At 43.8% G+C, this 24,192-nt stretch overlaps 2 protein-coding genes across 8 annotated transcripts in view; one reads left to right on the forward strand and one right to left on the reverse strand.

Moving 5' to 3' along the window:
* Positions 1-4,710, forward strand: part of KIF24 (kinesin family member 24) — a 29,438-nt gene extending 24,728 nt beyond the window's left edge. For 3 of the 4 annotated variants that reach the window (XM_042028721.1, XM_042028722.1, XM_042028723.1), the window contains one exon: positions 1,621-4,066. In XM_042028721.1, the coding sequence (XP_041884655.1) occupies positions 1,621-1,761 (141 nt within the window). In that variant the 3' untranslated portion in view covers positions 1,762-4,066. Of the gene's footprint in view, positions 1-1,620; positions 4,067-4,117 lie in introns of those variants that run through there. The other variant, XM_042028724.1, reaches the window with a different exon arrangement.
* Positions 4,711-5,809: 1,099 nt separating this feature from the next.
* UBAP1 (ubiquitin associated protein 1) overlaps positions 5,810-24,192 on the reverse strand; it is a 33,848-nt gene continuing 15,465 nt past the window's right edge. For 2 of the 4 annotated variants that reach the window (XM_042028725.1, XM_042028726.1), the window contains exons 2-8: positions 22,111-22,151; positions 17,705-17,829; positions 14,883-15,806; positions 11,456-11,494; positions 10,812-11,009; positions 9,402-9,503; positions 5,810-7,967 (exon numbers count right to left, since the gene is read on the reverse strand). In XM_042028725.1, coding sequence (XP_041884659.1) covers positions 7,827-7,967; positions 9,402-9,503; positions 10,812-11,009; positions 11,456-11,494; positions 14,883-15,806; positions 17,705-17,829; positions 22,111-22,144 — 1,563 coding nt within the window. In that variant the 5' untranslated portion in view covers positions 22,145-22,151 and the 3' untranslated portion in view covers positions 5,810-7,826. The remainder of the gene's footprint in view (positions 7,968-9,401; positions 9,504-10,811; positions 11,010-11,455; positions 11,495-14,882; positions 15,807-17,704; positions 17,830-22,110; positions 22,152-24,192) is intronic. The other 2 variants (XM_042028728.1, XM_042028729.1) reach the window with 2 other exon arrangements.

The raw sequence follows: 24,192 nt of genomic DNA on the forward strand, positions 1-24,192 counted from the left end.
TGCTAGCCAGGCAATCCCAGTTCTCTGTTTCTCCTGCATCCCAACAGATGCATGTCACAGCTGTGTGAAAATCCAGACTACGAACATTTTCCAGTGAGAACTCCTGCCTTCCCAGTTCCCTCACCTTCTCAGTAAAGCCAAGCTTCATTATTGCATTGCATTATCAAACCATTTCAATTTCTATCACAGTTCAGGTCTGAAGTACAGGGACACTTTCCTCAGGGACTTCGGAGTGGGGCCACCATGTGGCTTACTCACTGGGATTTCAAGCTGCACATATTACAGTTCACAAAGCAGCACAGGAGACATAAACTGTATTAGTTTTGTGGCAGACAATGCAGTGAAACAAAGCTATCAAAGAAGATGAAAATCAGACAAGATGAAAATCTTCTTAATTTTTTTTTTAACCTTTTGAGATTGTTCCTCATAAGTCTGTTGGTCACTGGACACCAGTTCTCCCTCCCCCATTTATTTGCCTCTTGCAGCAAGCAGTTATTTTCTGGCCAGCAGAATTCTGACAAGCTTGCCAGGCCTCCCAGCAGTGTGTGAATAACATACCCTGTAGTTTTATTTCACAGCATGACCTTTTTGGGTTATGAAATGTGCTTGGGCTTCATGCATCAGCTTCTCTCCTTCCATTTTCAGATGGTTTCAACTTCTCCAGCCATGAAATTTTGGCCGCAGGAGAAACTCCTGCCAAGACCAGCCACACACTAAACAAAGCAATACTAAAAGTGCTTAAGAAAAATATGCCACAGCAGCTGGGCTAGTCTTCATCACTGTCCTGATTTCCCCACAGGACAGAGATACAGTGCAGGAGATACAGCTGGAGCACTGCCAAATAAGCTTTTGCATGATTGATTTTCATGCACAGCAGCTGAATTCCCCAGTCCCGGGGATGCTGACACCTCCCAGCTTCTCAGGCACAGACCTGTGAACAAAGACACCAAACTGCTCTCAGTTGGAGAGCAGAGCACGTCCAAGTGTTCCCTTATTAATACAAACCCTACTTAAAAATGGATTAAAACTCCATACCACTTTTAATCACAGTTCCATACTGTTTTTTATCCATGTGACTATGGAAGGTAGATCGCCCCTGGGCTGAGGCTGGGCATAGTGCTGGTATTACTCATGGCACCTGCAGCCATGGCCCCATGACCTGATGGGAAATAAATCTCTGCATCTCTCAAGATTGAGCTATTATTTCTGATCCATAGTGGCCCAATTCACTATTTATTTTCATAATTGATAAATTCAACACGAGAGGTGTCAGGAACAGAGTTCAGTACATGGTAAAGCTGGGTGACCAGTCCCTGTACCAAACCTTTGAAAAGCTAACTAGTGTAGAAGAGTGACAACAGCTGCTTTATATATTTTTATTTTTAAACCACTATATGAGCTGTAATTTCACTCACAGATAAAACTACCAGAGTCAATGAACTTTGGTATTTAGAGGCACTGACCTTTGTCTGTGAGGGCTGTGACTTTAACAAGGAAATGCTGATTTAATCTACTAGACTGCAAAATGCTTTTATGTTCTGCTGCAGTGTAAAAAATATGCTGATTTTCTCCAACCTGCTGATACTGTTCCCTAAGCTTTCCTTGTGCCTTCCTCACCAGGATTTTCAGAATTTCATGACCATGCTGGATGAAATCTTGGTGCTGAAGTCAAAGTGTGTCCAAACGATGCGAGCCCAGCTTCAGCTCTGTTTAGCCTCCCCTGGCACTGACACATCACTGCAAACACCTCCACCTGTTTAGACCTTCTTTGCTTCCACATGCACTGGAGCAGCTATGGAAAACACCAGCCAGCTCTTTGCTACACTTGGTGCTGCCGAGTGTGGGTGGTAGGGGATAGCTTTTGGTTTGATGTTTGTGATTAGTGTGCATTTTATATAAGGATGGAGAGAATTCTGAGTAAATAAGAATGACTAATTGGCACCATTAGCTTTGTGTTTCATTAATACCAGTAAACCACATTCTGAACAGTAACAATTCAGCAGCTTTTAAAAATCTCACCAAGCAGCAGGCAAATCGTGTTCATGTATCATAGCAGCTTCTCACATGTTAGAGGCAATTTTGTGTTGCCAAGTAAGGGAAACAACTTTGAAGCCAGATACAGGTCTGAACAGAAATGCTTAAAAGCTACCCAGAAGAGTGTTTGCAAACAGAAGCCAGGAAAGAGAGAGGAGCCAAGGGTTGTTACAGTAACATGACTGGACCTTAAGTAACTGGAAGTCAAGGCAGGGCATGAAATGCTGTCAATTTCAGAAGGTAGCCTATTGTTGAATTAGTGCTTGGGATCAACCCTCCAGACCTGAAGGAGGTGGCTCTAAGTTATGGGTAAGGAGTGGTTTAGCAGGAATTTTGTACCAAAGATTGATCTGGTGTGTTAATAAGCATGTGGGTTTCATGCTGCTGCCCATGAGGAAGAGACCAGCAGCTGCACCTACTGCACACCACTTCTGATGCCCGCACTGTGTGGAGCTGAACGGATTTCTCACATGAAAAGGGGGTCTGTTTGGAGGCACTGGGCATCCAGAAGCTGCTGATAGCACTGTTATGTGAAACTGGTATTTGAATGAAGAGCTATGGAGCCATCAGCTTTAGCCCTGCAGAAGCCCTGGTGCTGCATGCATTGCATCTGAACCACAAAGCCAGTCCACTTGCTGAAGGCACAAGTAACCTTGAGACATGCTCGCTGACAATGTGCTGTGTGAACGCTCCCACTCCAAAATTAGGGCTGTCACAGCACATTCATCCACGTCTCCTCAGTAATGCCCGTGGTAGCTCATTCAAAGCCTGCTCAGTAGCCAGAAATGCCAAGGGTAATGGAACACTGCTGTCTGACCAGCTGTGGGTTTTGCTGCCTGCCTGCACAGCCTCCTTGAGGAGCCCAGGCTGGGCTGAGCAGCAGGACAGTAATCACAGTGACACTCTGGGATGCATATTTGGTGCAAATACTCCCAGGAATGTCACCCAGAATAGGCCTGGGGAACAGAAGCAAATCCCACATCACTGCCCTGAGTGCTGGGCTGATTTTAGCTCTGTTTAGTTTCCGTCTTGCAACCAAGACTGGATTTCTCTGTGGAGTTCCTCTGGGGTCTAAGGTTATGGCTCTCAAAACAGTTCCTGTGTCCTGATTACAGGCAGCAAGCAGCATGTCACACCTGAACCTGGGTCTCACAGCCACTGTTCAGAAGCCTCCCTCACTCACCCAGAGAAATGAGGCATCCAGGAGCAGACTCTTGATATTTCTGCATGGCACAGAGCAGTGGTGTCTGATAGCCACTGGAGAGCCGTAAAGCAGTGGGGGGGTATCAGCAGTCTGCTAAAACCACGGAGGGAAGAGCAAGTGTTTAAAGCCAGCAACCCCCTCCACTTGCTGGGGCCAGGGAGAGCTTTCCCATGACTAAGGTGAGGGGAATACAAGGCAGCTGGGTAGTCCTTGTCCCTTCTGATAGCATAGATTGGATGTAGGACTTAGTTTCCCCAGCATGTTCTCAGCAAACATGCAGCAAACACTGCTGTCAGAGAGCAGCTGAGGAGTTTTGCAAGTCTGTTTGGAACCAAGGAAAAGGTCAGACTGTAGGATGTGTGCACAGGTCACAGGAAAATGTGATGCCCAGTCAGAAACAGTGTGAGGGAGGAAAATTTTCCCTCCACATACTCTGACATTTGGGAGATGAGTATTGGTTGATTGCACTTTCAGGTTTTTAAAAAGCAGCTCAGCCAAGTATGTTCACAGGCATTTCGAGTGTCTTACACAAGCTGAACATTCCTAAGCAACACACAAGAATCATTTGCACAACCCACAGTGCCATGTCCTAACATCTGCAGGGGAAGTTGTGACAAGACAGATGAGTGACCAAAAATTTCTGTGAGCAGAGGAGATGTGAGTTAAGTCAGCTGCCAGATTTGACCCACCTGTGAATCCCATCTGATCTATTGTGAAAAAAGCAAGTCTGTCTGGTAGATCTGAGCCCCAGCACCAATTCCCAGAGCAGGAACTGTTTGCTCCCTTGAGGAACAGCCAGGGACAGAGAGAAACAACAAATAATCAAAACAACACCACGCAGTTTTCCGAGGTCTGATACAATCTTTTTTTTTTAAACAGGTTACCCAGCCAATCCACATGACTATACCATCTTAAATGTAACATTTTATTATGTCTGTTCTCCAAATTTTATTTTCTCCACTGAAGGTGAGACTTGACTAAAATAAAAAAAATAAGGCACCTGGCTGTGAAAACCAGCCCATCCTTGGCAATAACATGGACATGCTTGAAATGCTGCACTCCATGAAGATACCAACAATGGGTTCCTCACATGCAACAGAAACTATCAAGCTGTTGTCAGAAATAGTAATATTTTTCTCTCCCCTTTGAGGGTTATTACCTAGTTGCTGATTTAATTCCTCTGTGAAAATGTGCTAAATGAACATTTTAAGTGTCATCCCCTTCCTACTGTTTGGTAGGAACAACTGCTACAAAGGCTTTCATTTCAACTTGAGGAATACGTGTGAAAGTGTCATAAAAGCAATCTAAGAGATTTAGAGAGCTTGGCCATGTACAATCAAATAAACACAGAACTAAAATGGATTCACTTTTGTATTTGGATGCAACAATGACTATTAATACTTAATAGTAGAGGCTTGATACTTTATTTCAATAGTTAACACAATTAAAAATAAAATCTATTTACTACAGAACTCTGGTAAAAATCATTTTAGGTGACCATGATCAAAATGCCCATTTGATTGACTGCAAAAGATTAAGTGGGGCTTGAAATCAGTACGAGCTCCCCTTCTCACAGGGCCTGTTGGAGTGTTTCAGAAGCCTGGAGCCAGGGCCAGAACGACCCTCCCTGGCCTGGAGAGCAGCCACAGAAAGCTCTTGACATGGGCTCTGTGCTCCAGCAGATCTGGGACAGGAGCCACGAGACCGGGCAAGAAAAGCCCTGGAGCACGGGGGCAGCTGCCACTCCCAGTGGCCGACTGCAGGATCGAGAGCCCTCGGCTGCCGTGGGGGTGAGGGATGGCTCTGCAGCACCAGAGCCATTTCCAGGTTGCTGCTATCCAGAACCAGGAGGAGACAGGCAGCTCAGAGATGCTTTGGCTGAAAGCACAACCGCCAGTTTAGGCTCTACCTCGACACTTCTCACCAGCCTTGCCACCCAGGCACACAGACCTCAGACAGAAGCTCTGACAAAGGTACAGCAGGGACATAAATCAATGGGACCTGAGAGCCTAAGGAAAATTTCCAAGGTCACAAGTGTGACCAATGGTGCAGCCAGTCCTGTCACCAGCCAGCAGCAGAGCAGAGCCCAGCCTTGCTCAAGGCTCAAGCCAGCAGCAGGACCGCCTCACCCCCCCAATGAACTGTGCCTGCACAGAACAGTACCAGATTAACAAAGGCTGCACAGCACCCTGAACACTGAACTCTCTTCACATTGTGTCTCTTGTTACACACTAATTCCACAATGCCTCGCCTCTGAGCCACCCCCCTAGTCCCCTCACTCTGTGGTCTTCTCTGACATGCCACCCCAGGAATACACTTCATCCCTTCAGCCACCCAGGGATTTAACTCCAGAAATGTCACTGCCAAACCAAGAGCAGTGGCACCAGGGGAGACCCGGGTGAACATGGTGGGCATGGCTCCCTGGTATAAGACCATGCAACTTCCAGGTGCCACTTCCCATCTTTACGTCCCTACTCTCACCCTCACAAGAGTTCCAAAAGCAGAGTGGTTAGTCTATGGGGTTAAGAGCCAGACCTTGCAGGGGAACTGTGAAAAAACAACGCACACTAATACAATCAGAGAATATTTTATTCAGAGGTTCAGTCTAAATAGTTGTTTCTTTGCTGGCAAAGACTTCTTGCCCCTTCAGGACTGTCTGGTACCAGACAGGGACTCACTGGGGTAGCAATTCTGAGAAAACCAGAACAAAACACACAAGTGAATGCTCACAGCAGTGATGGTAAAGCAGTTTGAATTTTGTTTTCAAGGTTTTCCAATTAATCAGGAACCCCATTTCCTCACTTCATGTCACATTTCTCACTGGGGAAGGAAGAAAAGCTGGGCAGCACCTGCACTGACAGGCAGCAACTGCTGCCCCATCAGCTGCTGAATGTCCTTCTTAAACAAGCTTTAATTCAGCTCCACCAGTAGAAACTGGTGAAGTTCAACACCATGGAGTAGGTGCAATGCAACCTCCCCTGCTCCTCCTCATCATCTCCACCTCTCCTAGATACTTGCCAGCAGATTCCTCCCCTGCATCATTTTAAGTAAAGACACATAATTAATACAGTTGGGTACCCCAGAAAGAATTCCAGGAGTGCACACTGGGCCCAAATTACATGTTTTGGTCATAGAAAGTTAACAACACAGTGGAGACAAATGCCATCTCCTTCAAAGTCCTGATGAGCTGAAACCTCCTACTGAAAAACCTACTCTGATGCAATTAGCTGAGCTCTTTTCCCCTCCAGAAGTTCAACACTGCAGCTCTGGGCTCTAATGTGAGTTCAGATCCCTAGGCTGGGGTTCTGCCACAGAACAAAAGTAAGCTGCAGACAAGCGCAGCACCTTCCACTACTGCAGCTGCAGCCCAGAGACCTCTGGTTGTTCTGCCCAACAGTGTTCACATGTGCCCACAGGAGCTGGCGGCACCTGGGCAGGCAGGATCCAGCCAGTTCCTTGTCTGCTGAAGCCAAAGAACATGAGAGATGGGAACCATGACACTGGGAGTTATATCTGAGGGTTTTATTAGTTGTTCTTCTGCAGAATCAAAATATTTAGCAAATTAGAGATTCCTCCAGACTGTTGATATTTCATGTATTTAGAACTCGATCAATGTATAATGTAATACTTTGAACTATCAAAAACAACTCCAAACCTGATTTGTAGTACTAGATGTTATTATTATGTAATTCTATAGCAGTGTGAAAAATGGAACTAATGCAGTGAGTATATTTGTTTTAAAGAAAGTGCTTGAAAGAAACCTCCTGCATCACACTGTGTACTATTTAGAACAAAAAGATAACTGACATTCTAGCAGGGCATTGTCTTAAATATCCTACAAGCCTGGGGGATTAAGAATACTAAGCCCCAGCTCTCTGCCTTCAGGTTCAAGAACGAACACAAGTTGTAGATCCAGGTTGAGTTCACAGCTTACCTGCTTCAAGCGAGCTTACACACCACTCAGTATTGGACACTCGTGTCTGGCAGAAGTGTTGGATGCATGGGTAAAAAACAAAAACCAAGAGGACAAAACAAGATTCTCTCTTTATGCATAGTGACAGTTTCTGAACCAGTGTTTTACTAAGTTACAGACTAACTTTCAACCAAAAAATAAAACTCCATTGCACTAAAGGTCAAATTTAACCAGGTAATCTGGACTGTGACACAGTCAAGTAATTCAGTACAAGCAGACAAGACACCATGAAAGCAGCTTCAAAGAACCAAAGCATCCTCGTTTCAGAACGAACTTAATATTCTTCTGTCCAACTCCAGTGCAACAATGAGGGGGGAACCATTCCATCTCTACCTATGTAGAATTCCAGTAGAGGCTGGGCAGTCTCAACTCTCCATGGCCAAGCTGGAAAAAGGAAACTTAGGAAAGGACACTTTAAAATTTAATTTAAGAATGAAAGTTGACCCTCAGTGGAAAGAGAAATGCTGGAGTGATGTATGTGGGCGGGCTTGCTCAGTCTCTCTCCCTTGTATGCAAAAAGCTGGACTCCTTCCCGCTGAGAGCAAGTCACACTGGATGTGAAGGTGGCAGGGCTGGTCCTGCTCCGTTGCACGCCAAGAATCCGGGAATGTATCTTCAGCTGGCTCCTGCACGGGCCATTAGATCTTCCAAAGCGTTGTGTTGGTCATTGTTATGTAATAATAAGACCTCCTTAATGTCTTTTAGTTCAAAGCCCATTTCTTTAAATTGACTCATTAGTTGGAGAAGTTCTGTGATCTGAAAGACAGACAGCCTGTTATTTGCAAGAGAAAAGTGGATAGACCAGTGCTTGGTGAAGGTTTAGCACAGAGCCTGTCTTCAGCACCTGAACGTGCCATGGTTGTGGATTTCTCCTCCCCAAGCAAAGCCCGTTCCAGCTCTGTTGGGAGAAAGTCTGCTCGCACCAGAGCCACCAGAAATCTGGGCACAGCAGCCCACAGGGCCTCACCTTCAGTCCCCTCTGTTTGCCATCCTTCATTTCAAAAACATTTCAACCAGGGCATCAAAGCCCAGTCTGTGGGGGTATCTCTCACACAGAAGGATATTTATCAGCCTGGCCCAATGTGGCTCTCAAAAATGCTGATTAATGGCACCCAGCTGCCCCATCCAGCAGCTCCTGCTGCACCTGATTTTCTTTTAAAGTTTTTTGAAGTTATTTGGACATTGGGAACAGCGCAGTAGCCCTTGCTATCAACCGGCCTCTCAGACCTAGGGCAAACTTGGGGGGATTAGCACAAACCCCACTGTGTGCATACAATATTTCCAACATCAACTGTGAATCCTCCCTGAGCTTTGAAAAAATAAAGTGGCAAGAAGTGAGTCAGCTGATCACTTTTATGAACCCTCTGCCATTTACAGTGTGTCTGCTCCACTCCAGGGGAAAGAAAAATCCCAAACAAGCAAGCAGGTTGAAAATGGGCAATCAGGAGATTAGCCATTTCCAATTTTGGGGCTGAGCCAGTTGCAAATGTGTTTCTCAAACTCAGTTACTTTCCATCCTCACACTGCTACTGCTCTGTTTACAAGATTATCACTTGTCCAAGAAAAGCAGGAAGGCATATCTATGTTTGAGGGGGTTGGGTTGCACCTCTAAAGATTCATGCAATAACCTGGCACACAACAGGCTGGCAGACTTAGTAAGATCCTCCTGTCCTCTGCCCTGGGTACCTGCTCCTGCTGTACCTTTGGTGCTGGTAAAGCAGCCAGGCAATGAACCAGACCCCAAAACATGCATTTTCTAGCTTCTTCCAGAGCAAGTCTTAACCCAATTTGCTGAGCAGCCAGGCAGATGCACTTGTACAAGGAAGAAAATTCATGGCCAGGGAAGCCTGGCAAGGTCTGAAAGACAATTTGCTGCTGCTGAAGTTAACTGTATATGTACCAAGCACCTCGCCTGCAAGCAAACTCTTGGCATTCAAAATATTATGACTGCAATAAGCAGGGTCTTGCCCCCATAAAAATGGATGCAAATGAGACTAATAGAGCAACACAGATGAATTCTAATGCATTAACAATTTTTAGCTTTATCAAAGCAAGGATGTCCTTTGGTAGTCAGTTTTGGAAACAAGGCAGCATTACCACGACAGCCAGAATTACATCAGCCAGAGGAACTGCTGCTGGAATTCCCTGTCATGGCACATTTTTCTATTCCTGCACACATTGCACCCTCACCTTCTCCTCTGAACACTGGTGCATTTCCAAAGCTGCTTCAACAAGAAGTGGATCAAAGCCCTTCTCACAAAGCTGTCCATGTGCAAACAGGTAATCCAAAACCTGTGGGGAATGAAGAAAACAGTGTTTGCACAAAGGCACTTGCAGCAGGCAGCTGAATGGCACCTTTGTACATGCAGAGGGGCTGAGCATGACTCTATCCAGGGCTTCACCAGGGGCAGAGATGCAGTCCTTCCTAGCAGAGTTGAGACACTCCTTATACAAGAGCTTGTGCAGAGAAAGCAGACAAACCCTCCTGTCCTACTGTGCTCTCTGACCATCCCCTTCATTCTAGTCAAAGCATCCTCAGAAATGTATCTTCAGCCTCTGATGGCAGAGTGGGAGTTTCACTGTGGTTTTTATACTACAAGCTTTAAAAATGAAACTGTAGGTCCAGCAGCCAGGACGTGTCTGCTTTTAGCTTCCTCTCAGACAGCTGCAAGAGCTGATGCAATCTGAGAGCAGTCAGCCTTTGAAGATCAACTCAGCATACTGGCAAGTGAGCTGCAAATCCCAGCTCATGCACACAGAAACTGCTGCCAAATTTCTTATCCTCAGCTTTGAGTGGAAGGGTCAGGTAGGCAATGCTACGCATGGGAAAGAACAGCCAGCAAGTAGAGCAGGATTTAAAACTGCCCTCCCAAGGGACCTTTTTTTCCATTTGATATCACAGTTCACTCCAGTGCACAGCTTAAGCTGCTCTCCATGTGTACGGAGAGGGCCAGCAGATCAGTCCCATGAGCAGGACATGCTCTGTGCAGCCTGCTGAGGGCCAGCACAGCAGGTTGGGCCATGCTCCCCCACTCTGATGTGTTTGTTTGAAGCAGATCCAAGAGCCAGAGCCATGCTCTGCCCAGCAGTGCTCTGTGCCCAGTGACCTGGTCTGAGCGTTGGATGCAACGCTCGAGTGGGAAGCAGCAGCATCAGAATGCACACAAGTCGGTCAGTGGGGCCTTGCAGGAGCCTTTCAGAGCTGTCTTAGGCCTGCAGGGGCCAGTCTCTCTACAAGGAAAGATGTCAGCAGTGTGCTCAGAAAAAGGGAAGTTGGCTGGATTTCTGTCACATGGCTCTAAGCATGGCACAGAGCCATGCTAAGCTTCCTTTGGATGTGTTTGTTGCTCCTGGGAAGACCCAGAACCTCTCCCAGTTTCACACAGAGCAAAGGGCCCATCCTAAACTCAGCATGGCTCCAACCCAGCACCCATAGGTGTGGCTGACTCCAGCAGCTCTCACCAGAAATAAGCCCAAGATGTAGGCTGCAACCCCCTATTAGAGTAACTGTATTCCCCTACCCATTTTGCAAACTCAAGACTGCTTCCCAGCAGAACCAGCATCCAATCAAGCATTTCTTTGCACTGCACGAGCTCTTACCTGGTCTATGTTCTGTCCCTTCTTCTTCATGGCTTTCAGGACGCTCTCGGGCGAGTAGCCCATGTTGACCACGGTCTCCACACAGTGCCTCTCACTGGGGGAGAGGCTCTGCTGCAGCTCAGCTGTGAGACCACCTGGCCACTTCGTGCAGCTGCTGTTATTGGGCACTTTAGATACTGCAAAGTTTTGGTGGGTTACCTAATGGGGAGAACCCAGAGGCTGAGGTGATGATCATGTCCTGCATCCCCACATCCTGTTTCTGCCTAGTGCCAGAACCAGGATACCCCATGTAATTAATCCAAAAGGCTTTCTAGAGTGTCCTTGGGAAGTAACATACTGTGAGGATGAAACCAAGTAGCCCAACTCCCACCATACTCTTTTAATCCTCAAAGCAACAATCGACAACCCAGCTTCTCCACAGTGAACCCTTCTCCTACTGGTGTGACCAAGCCTTTGAACACCGAAGCCCTGCAACAGTGAAGGCTGGGATACAGCAAACCCCGCACCTCAGAGGAAGCACAGAGATTGCTTCCTTCACCTCAGGTTTACTCATCACCTGCGGTTTTCTGTACTCAAAGGAACACCACTTCTCAAGATTACCATAAACATGATCCAGTGCAAGCAAGGTGTATTTGCAAACTTACCACAGGGATTTCTGTTTCCTGGTAGTCTGGGTGTACCTGCTGGACAACACACAAATAAAGTGAGTATAAACATCATGCACCAGTGAGCAGAATTTGCCACAGCTGGGGAAGGAGGATTTTAGAGAAGATTCTAGCACAGGATGGGAGACTCTAGGTCTGATCTTCTACATATGAGATGCTGACATTACCCATTGTGTGCAGCTACAGAATCATCATCATCAGGATCATTTCTCCTCTCAGCACTCTACAAATGGATTATACTCCAAGAAGGATGTGTGTACCCCCACAATAATTTTAAAATTGTTTATTCTGTCACTGTAACAGCTGCATGTTCACACAGCCCCAGTTCAGCTCCTGACCATATCTACACTGCCTGAAGAACAGTGATAATTTTGAAGTTGTTGCCTAAAGACTTCTCTTGACTTTTTGACTATGTGAAGGGGTAAGAGAAAAATACACCTCTTTTTTATTCCCAAAGCACTGAATTCCATACACCACACAGGAACACACCACACTGCCTCGAAAGAGCATGTGAGTTTTCTACCCAGCTCTTGTCCCACTCCCAGCACACCAGCAAGGCTGGGTCATGTCCCCTGTTGTGCACCTGCTCTGCTTCTGCAGAACCACCCCACCACTTTGTACAACCTTGCCCAAGTTAACAGCAGTGCAAAGTCAGGCCTTGGCCCCACCAAAGCTGCATATTTCAGTTCAATACATTTAGAACTCCTGCATTTTAGATGGAATTAGAACTCCTGCATTTTAGATGGAATTAGAACAGAGTGCAAGAAATCACTGTGGACCAAGAACCACAGTTTTTAGTGTTTCTTAATACTTATGCCAGCACAGATTGCTTGAGAGGTCGTCCATATCCTCCAGAAAGGCCTTTTTAGTGCCCAAACTGAATAACAAAAAACCCTCTATAGAAAATCAATTCTGAAAAAATCTATTAGGATTTTGATAAATTCCATTTGTTTGCAAAAAGATCCCAAACCACCACCAAGGAGGTTTTGTTCTGCATTCCTGGCCATCTCCAGGATAAGAGTTTCTTTTCTACAAAACATCATATTCATTTTGATGCACTGGTGTACCAAACAACCTCTTCTCATGGTGTGTTCTTCACACACATCCTCTCTCCAGGCACTTTTTCAAGGGCAAAAAGCACTGGAATATAGGATACACTGAAACAAGGGCCTGGAGTAGCCCTGAAATCAGCTGGTTATCAGACTGCAGGATGATGCTTTGCTATTGATACTGCAGCCAGGAAAACCAAACTGTTTCTGACACCAGAGATTCAAGAGTCTGGGAAAACCAACTCCTCCTACTCAATCTACTTGAGTTTAATTTCAACCTGCTGTCTTCATTAGTCATTTCTGCATCTGCCAAAGCTGTGAAAAATCAAACTACTGAGTTCCAAGAAAAAATAAAAGTGAGGAGAGGGGACCACCACAGCCTCAGAGAAACCACAGATTTATTTCCATCCACAGATTCCTAGATCCAATTCACTGGTAAAACAAAAACTCCCATGGTAACTGCAAATTCAAAGTTAAAATTTGTATCTTGTGAGGGGAAAAAAAAATCATATCACTGTGGAATACACTGGGACATGAGCCTTCTGCTCCCAGCCATAGAGATGACTGTGATTTCTTTCTACTGTTTTCATACTCTGAGGATTTTTGTTACATTTACTTAAATTATTTTGTTGCATTTACTTAAATTTCTTGCATCTCAGCCATCATTTTCCAGTGGAATTATATTGTGGAAACATAAAACAAGTATAATCTGAAGTCTTGGAATTTAAACAGAAAGAATTAAGTTCTGTCAGCTTAGTTATTTCTTGGTTCACTACTTCCAAAGCATAAATAGTTTCAAATTAATGAATTCATTTTATTACTTCTCCTAGTAAGTCCACTTTTTTTCCTCACTTTGCTTCTTCCCTTACAGCATTGTCAAGAACACACCTTCCCTCTTGCTCTTTAAAGAATTTTAATTCAGCAGAGAGATTTGAATAGTTTGAGTGTAAATTCAGGCATCTTAATGCCAATCTATCTAGTTGTAAGTGATCTTTCATCCCCAGAGAAGAAACGTGTTCTATAACTGAGGTCATACAGCTCCCTCTCACACCTGTGACCTGCAGAAGTGAGCAGGTGCTCAGCACACTGCTGCTCCTGCCAAAGTTAACAGCACCGAATTTGTTCCAGCCATCAGTGAACAGCTGTTCTGTTGTGCTCTGTCGGATACAGTATTTCCCAGAATATTGTACTTCACAGTTATGAGTGCATTTACCTAACCCTGAAAAGAGGTGGCAGAACAGAAGGGGAGAAGCAGCGTCACTTGTTTCAGAGGACATGGTGTCAAAGAAAAACCTACGGTATGCCACTAAAACCACAGAATCACTGAAACACTGCTTATACAGGACAAAAGAAACCCCCCAGATCATTTTAGAACTAGATAGAGTATTTGACTACACAGCTTTCACTAGGCTTCATGACTACTGGTATCCAGATCTGAGGTTCTTCATAAAAAAAGCCCACAAGCTTAATCTAATCTCTGCTCTTATTCACAAAGAGACAAAAACAACAGCCGGTGTGAAGTTACTGTCCTCAAAGTAATTTTAGAACTTGCAACAAGATTGAGGAAATGAAGAGTCAATCTCCCGTCTCAGAGGTGTATGGTGACCAACTGTAACATTAAAAATACAAGATGATCTTCAGGGTTGGTTTTGGTCTCCACCAAGCAGTGACTCCACCCTCCTTCACAAGAAGGAGGGTGAACACGAGATTTCAAATCACTAGAATTTCTTTTCCTTTTAAAGATTAGATTTTTAAAGGATCTCAGGAAGAAAACTGAAACAAACAAAAAAACAAATAGGCTTACTTCATTGCAGGTCAACCGCAAGCACTTTTTTCTTCCCTGAGTGGCAGAGCACATCTGTGTGTTTTAACCTATTATTACTTCTATTCCTTGAGAAGCCTGCATTTCCCAGTATTTCCAGCAAACAAACAAGCAAACCAAGGAAGAAAACTAGAAGAGATTTGATTCAAAGCCTAACATCACTTCAGAATCTGATATACCTCATCTCGGTAGGAAAAAATGCAGGACTGTACACAGAAGATGCCTTACATGCTTAACTCAAAGGTGTGCAACTATCAACAACATATGAGAGCTGAAAAGCTGAAAGAACAATCACTGGAATTGGTCTAAAAATATCAAATTTGGGGAAAAATGCAGAGTAATAATGGGAGGTTCAGAACTACCAGAACAGAGAGCTGTTGGATTGATCAATTGGCCACGTAAATTAAGAGGATCTACATTTCGCTCCTAGTAAATGAAACGATAACCAAAGCAACAAGGCAATTTAGAGGCAAGAGTTGCCTCTGCACCTCCACCTCTCCCCAGCAACCCCAGTTCTACACCACTCCATGTTTACCGTAGTCGGTGTGCTTTGAGATGATTCTTCTTCTGTACAAACAGTCGAAACAGCCAGGGAAGACAGCCTGGATGAAGAGGATAACGTCTCCCTACCACTGTCCTCATTTAGAGCAGAAAGACCAAGCATATGGTGTCCATTCAGTTCACTGGCTTTGCTCTGAGCACAGGTCTGCAAAGAGCTGAGCAAAGTGCCATTGCGGAGACAGGTAGTGCTGTGGAAAGTGCTCGTGAGCTTTGATGATTTCTGATCACCCTCATCGGAGTCAAGCTTAGGGAATGACAGGGATTTGATATTGCTCACTGAAGTGATGGGGGAAAGGGACACTTTGGAAGACAAGGACATCTTTTCACAGTTTCCCAGCTGTGGTAAAGTGATAAAGCCATTGGGTTTGTGAAGGGGTTTGAAGTCCAACGTGGCCCTTTCTATGGATGCCAGAACTTCCTCATCTTGCAAAACAGACTCAGACCCTCCTTTAGGCAAAGTATTATCTAACAGCTGGGCAACAATTGGCCCAGTAGTACCAACATGAATTTCAAGGATATTTTTTAATTCCTCCTTATCATCGATAGTTTTTAATTCCAGTTTGTCAAATGGGTCTTCTTCACATTCAAAATCAGCTGGGTTGAAATCTGCCTTTGGACGAGGTGGACTGAGGACCTTTTGCTTCACAGAGCTGCTGTTGGCTGGGGTAGGAGTCAGAATATTATTGTGCTGCAGGCTAGCAAGGATGGGATTAATAGGAGGAGGCATAGCTTCAGGGCAAGCTCCCTCTGAGAACCCCATCTTGGTGCTGTCCTCTGGAGCAGCTTTTGAGTTTGTCAGAGCTTCTTCTGCCTTGCGTTCAGCTTCTCTCTGGGCAGCCTGAATTTTTTTGATGTCTTCAGCCCACTCGATTGTTTTCTTTTCCAGTGAGAAGTCATACTGGATGGGGGTAGAGGGGAAAGGAGAGAAGTAAAAAAAAAAAAACCAAAAAAAAAAAAAAAACCACCAAAAAAAAAAACACCAAAACAAAACATAAGTTATAAGGATCATAGCTGCTACTTCTAGCAGCAACATAAAGAGAAGAAGAGCTACGTGAATTACCAGGGACAGGCAACATTTTTTCACAACCTGCAGAGTGATGAAGCTGGCAGAAACCAGAACTACTTAATTTTGCCACTAACAGCAAAATCTGGCTGCAACCTGGATTAGAATACTGTATTTTGCCTCCTTCCTACATTTAGTTTTGTTTTAGAACTACTCATCATCCCAAGATCAGTTTCACAGCCCTCCCACCTTCTTCCCCCAGGAGAAGAGACATAGCAAGGGGAAGTCTAATGAGTTATTAGATGAACAATCACACCCTGATCTGGCACCACTGAACTACCCCCAGTCCACAAGTTCTACATATCATTCAGCAGAGTATTTTTGCATCCAAAGGCCAATATAGTATTACTCAATTTCCCCTACAAGATTCCTAAGGGACTTGATATTTGAGTGTCACACCCATTGGTTTAGGAGGTATTTTAATTCTCACTCCAGTGCAGTGTCTCACCAGCCAAAGGGGATATGTGGCTACACCAACGACAACACCTACAGGCGGCAGCAGATTTTGTTGTAGTTACTGATGTGACAGGATCTCAAAGGCTTTTCCCATTTAACCTCAGGTCCTTTAAGGCCAGATCAGCACAGGGAGGCATCTACTCATTACCAGTGTACTGACCACAGAGCGGCTTAGTTGTAAAGAGCAAAATTCTGAGGAGCCTAAATCTATCTTTAAACATCTACATATATTTTATACTAAAAAAATGGGTGGGAAGCCGTATTTCCTGCACTTTTTTTTTAATGGTACTTGCTACAGCTGTAAAAGAGTCAAATTGCACTGTGAGATGCACAGTCCACACTGTGCAGAGTGTTGCAGTCTGAACAGGCACACTACACTGGCTGAGCCCCAGCTTGGCAGTAAAATGGAGACACAGCACAATTAAGTGAGCAACAGGACATCAGAAGCTCCTTTGGCTCTCCCACACCAGCTTAACTGAGTGGAAATATGGGTACTAGGACAATCAGGGAATTGTTTAATGGTTATGAGGGAAAAGCCATGATGTAGGATAACAAGGTAATATACAGGGCAGGGAGAAAACAGAAACAAGAAGAAAAAAGCAGAATCACCTACAGCAATCTGTCACACACAAAGTAAAAACAATCATCAGTTGGGACTGCTCAAGGAAAATCATGGATCCAAATGAGAAAACATAATTCAATTAGACTTCCTGTATCACAACCTGCATTTGGAGATTAGATTTCCAACAGTTATGCTAAAGCAATTGATTTTATGCTACTAACAGTTTATTTTACAGCAGCATGCTCCTCAAGTCAGGGAAGCCATCCGTGTATCAAGCTGTAAACTGTTTGCCCCACAGCTTGAAAAGAATTCTTACTCAGAACTACACAGACAAACACAGAAGAACTACACAGAAAACAAGAACTGAAAATTATGCCATTGCCCAGGTGTATCAGTTCTTAGCATATTTGCTCTTAAAAATTATATTCAAATTTCATCACAGTAACATTTAAAACTACTACACAAAATCACTGCTTCTTTGAAGCAGATAGACTAAAACAAATGCTTAAAAATAAAAGCCTAATGGCTTTTTAAGGCAATAAAAATTAGAAGCTTTTGGCATGACCTATGATATTTTATTTTTCTATACAGCCTAACAGATCTTCTAGAAATACAAGACTGTCATGTGTGCAAACTGTGACAATTTGGAATGTACAGCACCATATGTTGGGGCCAGGAGTGAGGGGAGAGAGCAGAAAGGCAAAATATAATTTACCTGGGCTTCTCTGACAAGCTGAGAAGAATCAGGAAGGCAGAAACCAATGGGTAATCCAACCTTTGCTGGGGTTTTGAACTTGTCTCCTATCTTAAATGGGACATCATCAAGGTAACTGAAAGGCCCTGAAAACAGAAGCAGAAATTGTATTAAGAAAGAAAACTCCACAACTCACAAGTTTCATGCTTGCAATTCAGACTCACATTGCTGTATTTGGGAGCTATTTTATCTCTGTTGCAGCATCTACACCAGATAACAACACAAAAGGAGTTTGAAGCTGTTTGGACCTCAGTGTCTCAGTTTAGATTAGGGAATTTGCTCAGAGTTTGTTTCATTCCTAAATTCTAGCCTGTAAGTGTTAAAAAAAAAAAAAAAGGCAAAGCCCCTCAAAACCTCAATGCACCAGATTTTGACATCAATGCAGCCAGTATCTGAGTTCATTTGTGACAACACTATTCCTACACAACTGGATGCTGAAGCTCTTCTGAACACTGCATTCTATCTCTATAAAAAGATCCATCATTTTTTGTCATATTCCAAACAGGTTTTAAGATTACCCAGCTTTGGGACAACTGAGACAAACTACAATCCAGGTTTTGATATGCAAATAGTAAGTAACATTTGTACAAAAGTGGTCACAAAAGCAAAGTGATGAACCAAAGCCATTCCACTTTAAATGAAACACACTGAAATACCAAGACTATTTAGCACAAAACCCCTAATTTTTGAAACAAGGCAATCTAACTTTACCAGGCCCTACATCTGTCCTTTGTATCTAGGATGACACTTTTCCTGCAAATTCACATGGAAAAACCACTTAGAGCTCAACCACCTCCAAGCAGCCAGACTGTTGGTGTGTTTTCCTTGAGCTGCAGTGAAGAAGTATGAGAAAACCCAAAATACAAACTAAACAGCTTTTCCATTAACTAAAAGTGGCCTCTTGGATCACTGGTCTAAGATTTTGGAATCACAGGCAAGGTTTCTGGCATGTGTAACAAACTGAGGAGTGCCTCTAGGCCTCACTTGTTACTTCTCCCTGAGTGACACAGATACAGAAAGACATTAGTGGCAATATCTAAGATGGTGTTCAGTGACCAAGCCCTTGCTCAGTGAACTGTGACTTGCTGTTTTCATCTGACCCATTTTTATACTCTGATGGCTGTTTAAGTACTGTTTGTGTTCCCTCACTGTTGATTCATCTGCAAGCCACAGACTCCAAGAGGCTGAGCAGCTCTCAAAAACAGGAACATCCTGTCAATTTGCAGTTACAGGCTGATGTGCTGTCATTACTTGAGCTCTCATACATGCACACACTGGTTGGCCACAGAGTCCTGCGAGGATACTTTGAAACCATCAGGATGAACAACCTACATCCCACCTGCACCTCCCAGATGAAAAAAAAATGCTCCAGGTAGAATACAATAGTATTTTCAGTGATCCTTACTGGGAATCACACATTCAAGCATTGCACAGCCCAGCATGCAGACAGCACCTCACTGACCAACATTATCACTATTTGCAATACAGCACCCAAATCATACCTGACCTGACAATTTGAGAGCCAGATATGCCAAAGCATTTGCTCATACAGAAGTAACAGCTGTGGCAGCCTCTGCACCCAGAGCAGCAAATCATGGCCAGGTCAGAGACAACCAGATCTGCTGATTGCTGCTACCTCATCCTGCTAAGTCCCACTGGCACAAGTCCTGTTCCAAGCCAGATGATCCAAGCACAGCAACATTACCTCTCCACATGGATCTCCAAGCCCAAATTGCTCAGCATGCCAATACTTGTCTTATTAGACCTATTGACAATATGTAGTGGACACTTTCCCTTGAACACCAACACCTGAAACAGATACCAGCCACAGAGGCTACAAGCACAAACTTTGGTGTTTACATACCAACACTCTTGTTTTACACAGCAAATAAAAAAAACTAAACACACCTAGACTACCTATATTGACAGCTGCCAGCTTAACCCCAGAAGCTTGACTAAGGAATAAAAACTTCCTAGTTTCTCCCCAGTAAACTGATTTTTAAATAACAATTCCTGCTATAACCTCATTGTGAATATAACTATGAGAAAAAGCCCGTAAGCGCATATTAAAAATACATCAAATGGTTTAGGGCATTTGATGGCAAAAAGTCTGATGCAAAAATACTTAGCATTCAGTTTGTTCCAGCCCAATCAGAAAAGTACTAGCTTGGTGAAGCTGAAATATTATCCAGAGAGCCAAGAAACCTTTTCTTTTTGTCAACAGATCACACTGAACATACTGAGGAGTAAAGGGTGCAAATTGTTTTAAACAGCACATTCTAAAGCAGTAAGAAAAACCTGCATAAATAAGATATTATGAGAGACATTAAAACAGTCACATATTCAATTGAAGCAATTTAAGTTTTTACCAAACTGTTATTTAGTAAGGCTGTTAGCCACTTCATCCTTGTATGAGATAAAAGCATACTGAGTAATTTCTGAGAATAGGCCTGGTCTCTGACACTGTGCTCTGTACTACATTCCTGGCACAACATACTACATGAGTAAGATTTCTCTCCAGTGTAACTCATAGAAGTGTCCTTCAGTTTGGCAGCAAAATGGAAGCACTTCAGAAAAAAAAAAACCCAAAACAGTTATGAGTCATGAATGCGGAACAGTTTTGAAACCATGTGGAACTTAGTTGCTGGAATTCTCAGAAATCAAGAGTTAAAAACTTTGAAATTGTATAGTGACAGCAATAATACAATGGAAATATTGAAGCACAACACTTGACATAACCCACACAGGAAAAGGGGTTCCTTTCTCTTCACTCCTACCTTGTGTTCCCATGTTCATCTCCATTTGACCACAGTCCTGAGCAACCTGCTCTAGAGGTTACCCTGCCTGAGCAGGGGGCTTGGACATGACAATCTGCAGATCTCCTTGCCAGTCTCAGCCATTCTGTGATTCAGTGACAGCCCTCTGACCTCTAATAAGCAGCTCAACAACAATCACAAGAGATACATCAACTATATTGACCAAGTTCATCAGCCTGCCAGAGAGACAGAGCTGAAGGCAGCCATTGGGACGGATGCTCTAAACCAAAACTCACTTAGTGAGATTACTCTTAACAACCCTGGAGAAGACTGAAACAACTGCCCTGCTGATCTCTTAAGACATAATTAAGACAACAGAATTGTTCCACTACTCCTAAGAAACAGTACTCTGATGGTGTGATTAGGAACAGAGGTACACAAAGGAGCAGACAAGTTAACCAAGCAGCTCACAGCACCGTTTGTTTGGATCTTGTTATGTTGAAGCCAGGAGCATGTTCCACCACACCATATTGTTCTGGGAAATATTTAAGACATGCTGAATTCTAGCTCTGAGCAGTGCCTTTGCTAGTCTGGTTAGGCAAGGAGAGAAATAAAAACAGACACGAAAGACAAGCATATTGGAGTGTTCATAGAGACCACATACAGACACAGGAGGAACTGCTAAAGAGCTGGCAGCTATCAAATGAAGAAAACAGTTGTCTTGCAGCAGGGTCACTGGACCACAGCAAAGGAGGAGACTATCTAGAAATGAAGTTTTGGTAGGCTATTTTTATTAATCTTTAGCCATGTATTTAAGTGAGACATTTCTTACTTTGTACTTCAACTTTACACTTGCAAGACTGAATAAAAAGCTCCAGAAAAAACGGAATTCCTCAGGACCCTTTTATTGGAAAAATTATCCAGAAAGATCAAGGCTGAATTTCTAAAAGCAGAAGTTTTGATAGCCTGAAAAGTCATGAGTACTGATTTGAGGAAGCCACGTTGCATACAACGAACTGAATATTCCACAGTAATATGAATTACACTGAAATTACACCCCATTTTCGAAAAAATAAGGACATTACAGGCAAATAACTTTTATGATACCAATCACCTGCATGACTTTATGCATCTCATATGTAGATGACAGAAAAATAGAACCTCTTCTTCACTTGCCTTCTGAACCAGATTTAGTCCAATTTAGGAGACAAATTCATGGCTGAGCAAAAATGAAGCAAAATTGAATGTTATACTGAAAGTTGCACTTTCAATTCAACCTCTCATGTGACTTCCACAGGAAGATGCTACAGATCTAGTGTCCACTTCAGCAAACACCAGAGCAGTTCAACCTTGGGGAAGGGGAATGTGTTATTCTGCCATGAAGGAAGAGGGAACAGCCAGAGACTGATTTTCAGTTTAATCAGAGAACAGGCAAACACAGCATCAACAAGCAACTATGCAAGAAGGAAGCCAAGGCACTTCATTCCTAACAAAAAACTACTCAGAGGCTAAACAGATTCGTCTCTATGGACTGTCTAGGCTAAGATATTAGTCAGCAGCAATAGTAGGATTCATCTTGTTGAAAAGACAAGGATAACAAATTTCACTTACCATGAGAGTCGGATCCCAACTTCTTAGAAGCCATTTAGAACCTGAAAAACATTTTAGAACAGCTTGAACAACTTGATATATGTAGCACAGAGTAAGCCTATGCAGTTCCAGAGTCTTATCTCTAGGTTATGGAACACAATGCAGACAGACACCTGACATGCCTGCTCCCAAGACAGATAAGCAAACGTATTTTTTAGCCTTGAAACCAATTGCGCAGACAAATAACTTAGCCCAGGGTCTGCCAATTGAAATAGCACAATAAACAAGGGGGGGGGAAGCCCCAACCGAAAAACCAAAACAGCGAACAGCCAAGACACAACCAGGGTAATCAGGAAGACAAAAGAGTTACAGATCACAGCACTCAGAGGCCCCATGCCCCATGTCCCAGCCCCATGAAGCGCACCCTGCCTCCCCTGGCATTAAGAATAGCTCTTCCTACTGGAAATACCACACTGATCCTATTCAGTTTAATCCCTGCTGCTCTAAAAAGGAATACTACCATAGTGAGTACATAGCCAGTTAGCCAGCATGGCACTTGTCTAGACACCTGGGCAAGGCATAAAACAGGTACACAATAAATGGTACCATGAGGAAGATATTTTGAATATACACAAGAAACCAATGATAACAGGCCTCATCTACTGCCCACAACATTTAGAATTTGGATGCAAATCCTACATGGCCAAGATGTTAAACACAGAAGTGCCTAGCCAGTTTTTAACTAGGCCTGCCTCACAAAAAGAGTTGTTCAAGATAGAATTAGCTGTCATCTAAAACCCTGCTCCAGGATGCTTATGGTACATTCACTAACATGGGTTTTTTGCAAGACTAGAAGTACATCACAAGGTCTATCTCAAGACACCACAGCATAATTCCTTGAGTAACTGAATTTATTTGTAAGTGCTTCTTGTGACATTATGCATGACAAAAACTCAGAGCTGCCCTTTGTCTCCGAAGTCCTCCAGCTCACAGACTGAAATGCCCAACAGCTGTTCTTCAAAACCATGGAGGCCTCTGGTACATCCCCACAGGGAGCAGAGTAGAACAACACAGGGCAGATCTAACATTCACACCCACCATTCCCCAGTCAAAGACACTTGGGACTCACTGTTTCCATTGCAGATTCCAACTGCAAATGTTACATATTGAAGGACGGTGAGGATTACACAGACAGCTTAGCTATTTCCTCCTTGCTGCTGCTGACAGGACTGGGGACAAGAAGAGCCAGTTTCAAGTACTCTAGGAAAGTCCTTTTTGCAGTGCAAAGACTCCTTTCAACATTATGTTGAAATCAACAGGTGAACCAGCCCTGGCTAATGGGAATCCAACACAAAGCTAAAGCCAAAGCTGTACGTATATCACCTGGGTGCAACAAGACTTTGTGAAACACGGTGAGCAGATGCTGGGCCATGGGGAAGTGAGTCATGCTGGGCAAGTCCAGGTGCACACTGCACATAAAAGCTGTGTGTCATCCTGCTTGGTGTTTGTTAGGTTCTCTTCATAACTCACCAACCTCTCTCAGCAGTGCTGAAACTACTCCACTAAGCCAGAAAACTGGTTCTGGCACCTGGTTCTCAGAAGCAAACAAACCATTAAGGCTTCAAAGACAGAAAGAAAAGGAGCCGAAACAGTGCCAAGCCTGCCATCCGAGGAAGGATGTCAAGGGCAAAGCCACCAGACCACCCAGTAGAGCTGCATGTCAACCACTGGAGCTGAATGAGCCTTACTGGTCCCAGTGCCCAGACTACAGACAACAGCACATGAAACAGCTGCACTTTCAGACCCAGGTCTCACTGCCAGACACGCTGCTGTGTTGCTAGTTCCTCTAAGTGAGAGTAGCAATTAAGACATCAACCGGATTTGTTGTTATTGAAAAAGCCAGGTGACGTGTAAAATCATACAGCCTTCACATCCTCACCTGTCCTCTCTTTGTCACAGAAGGCTGTGTGGCACTGTGTGCAAGCACTGCCCACTATCCACTGAACTTGGGACAAAGTCTCTACACACTTCTTTTAATTTCTCCAAGTTCTTTTATCTAGTTACTACCTCAGACTGAAAAGCAAGTAGTACCTTTTTATAGGA

The sequence above is a fragment of the Corvus kubaryi genome, unplaced genomic scaffold, assembly GCF_017639235.1.
Source record: "Corvus kubaryi isolate FWS band 111438036 unplaced genomic scaffold, C.kubaryi_AGA036_p1.0 37308, whole genome shotgun sequence".
NCBI classification, from domain to species: domain Eukaryota; kingdom Metazoa; phylum Chordata; class Aves; order Passeriformes; family Corvidae; genus Corvus; species Corvus kubaryi.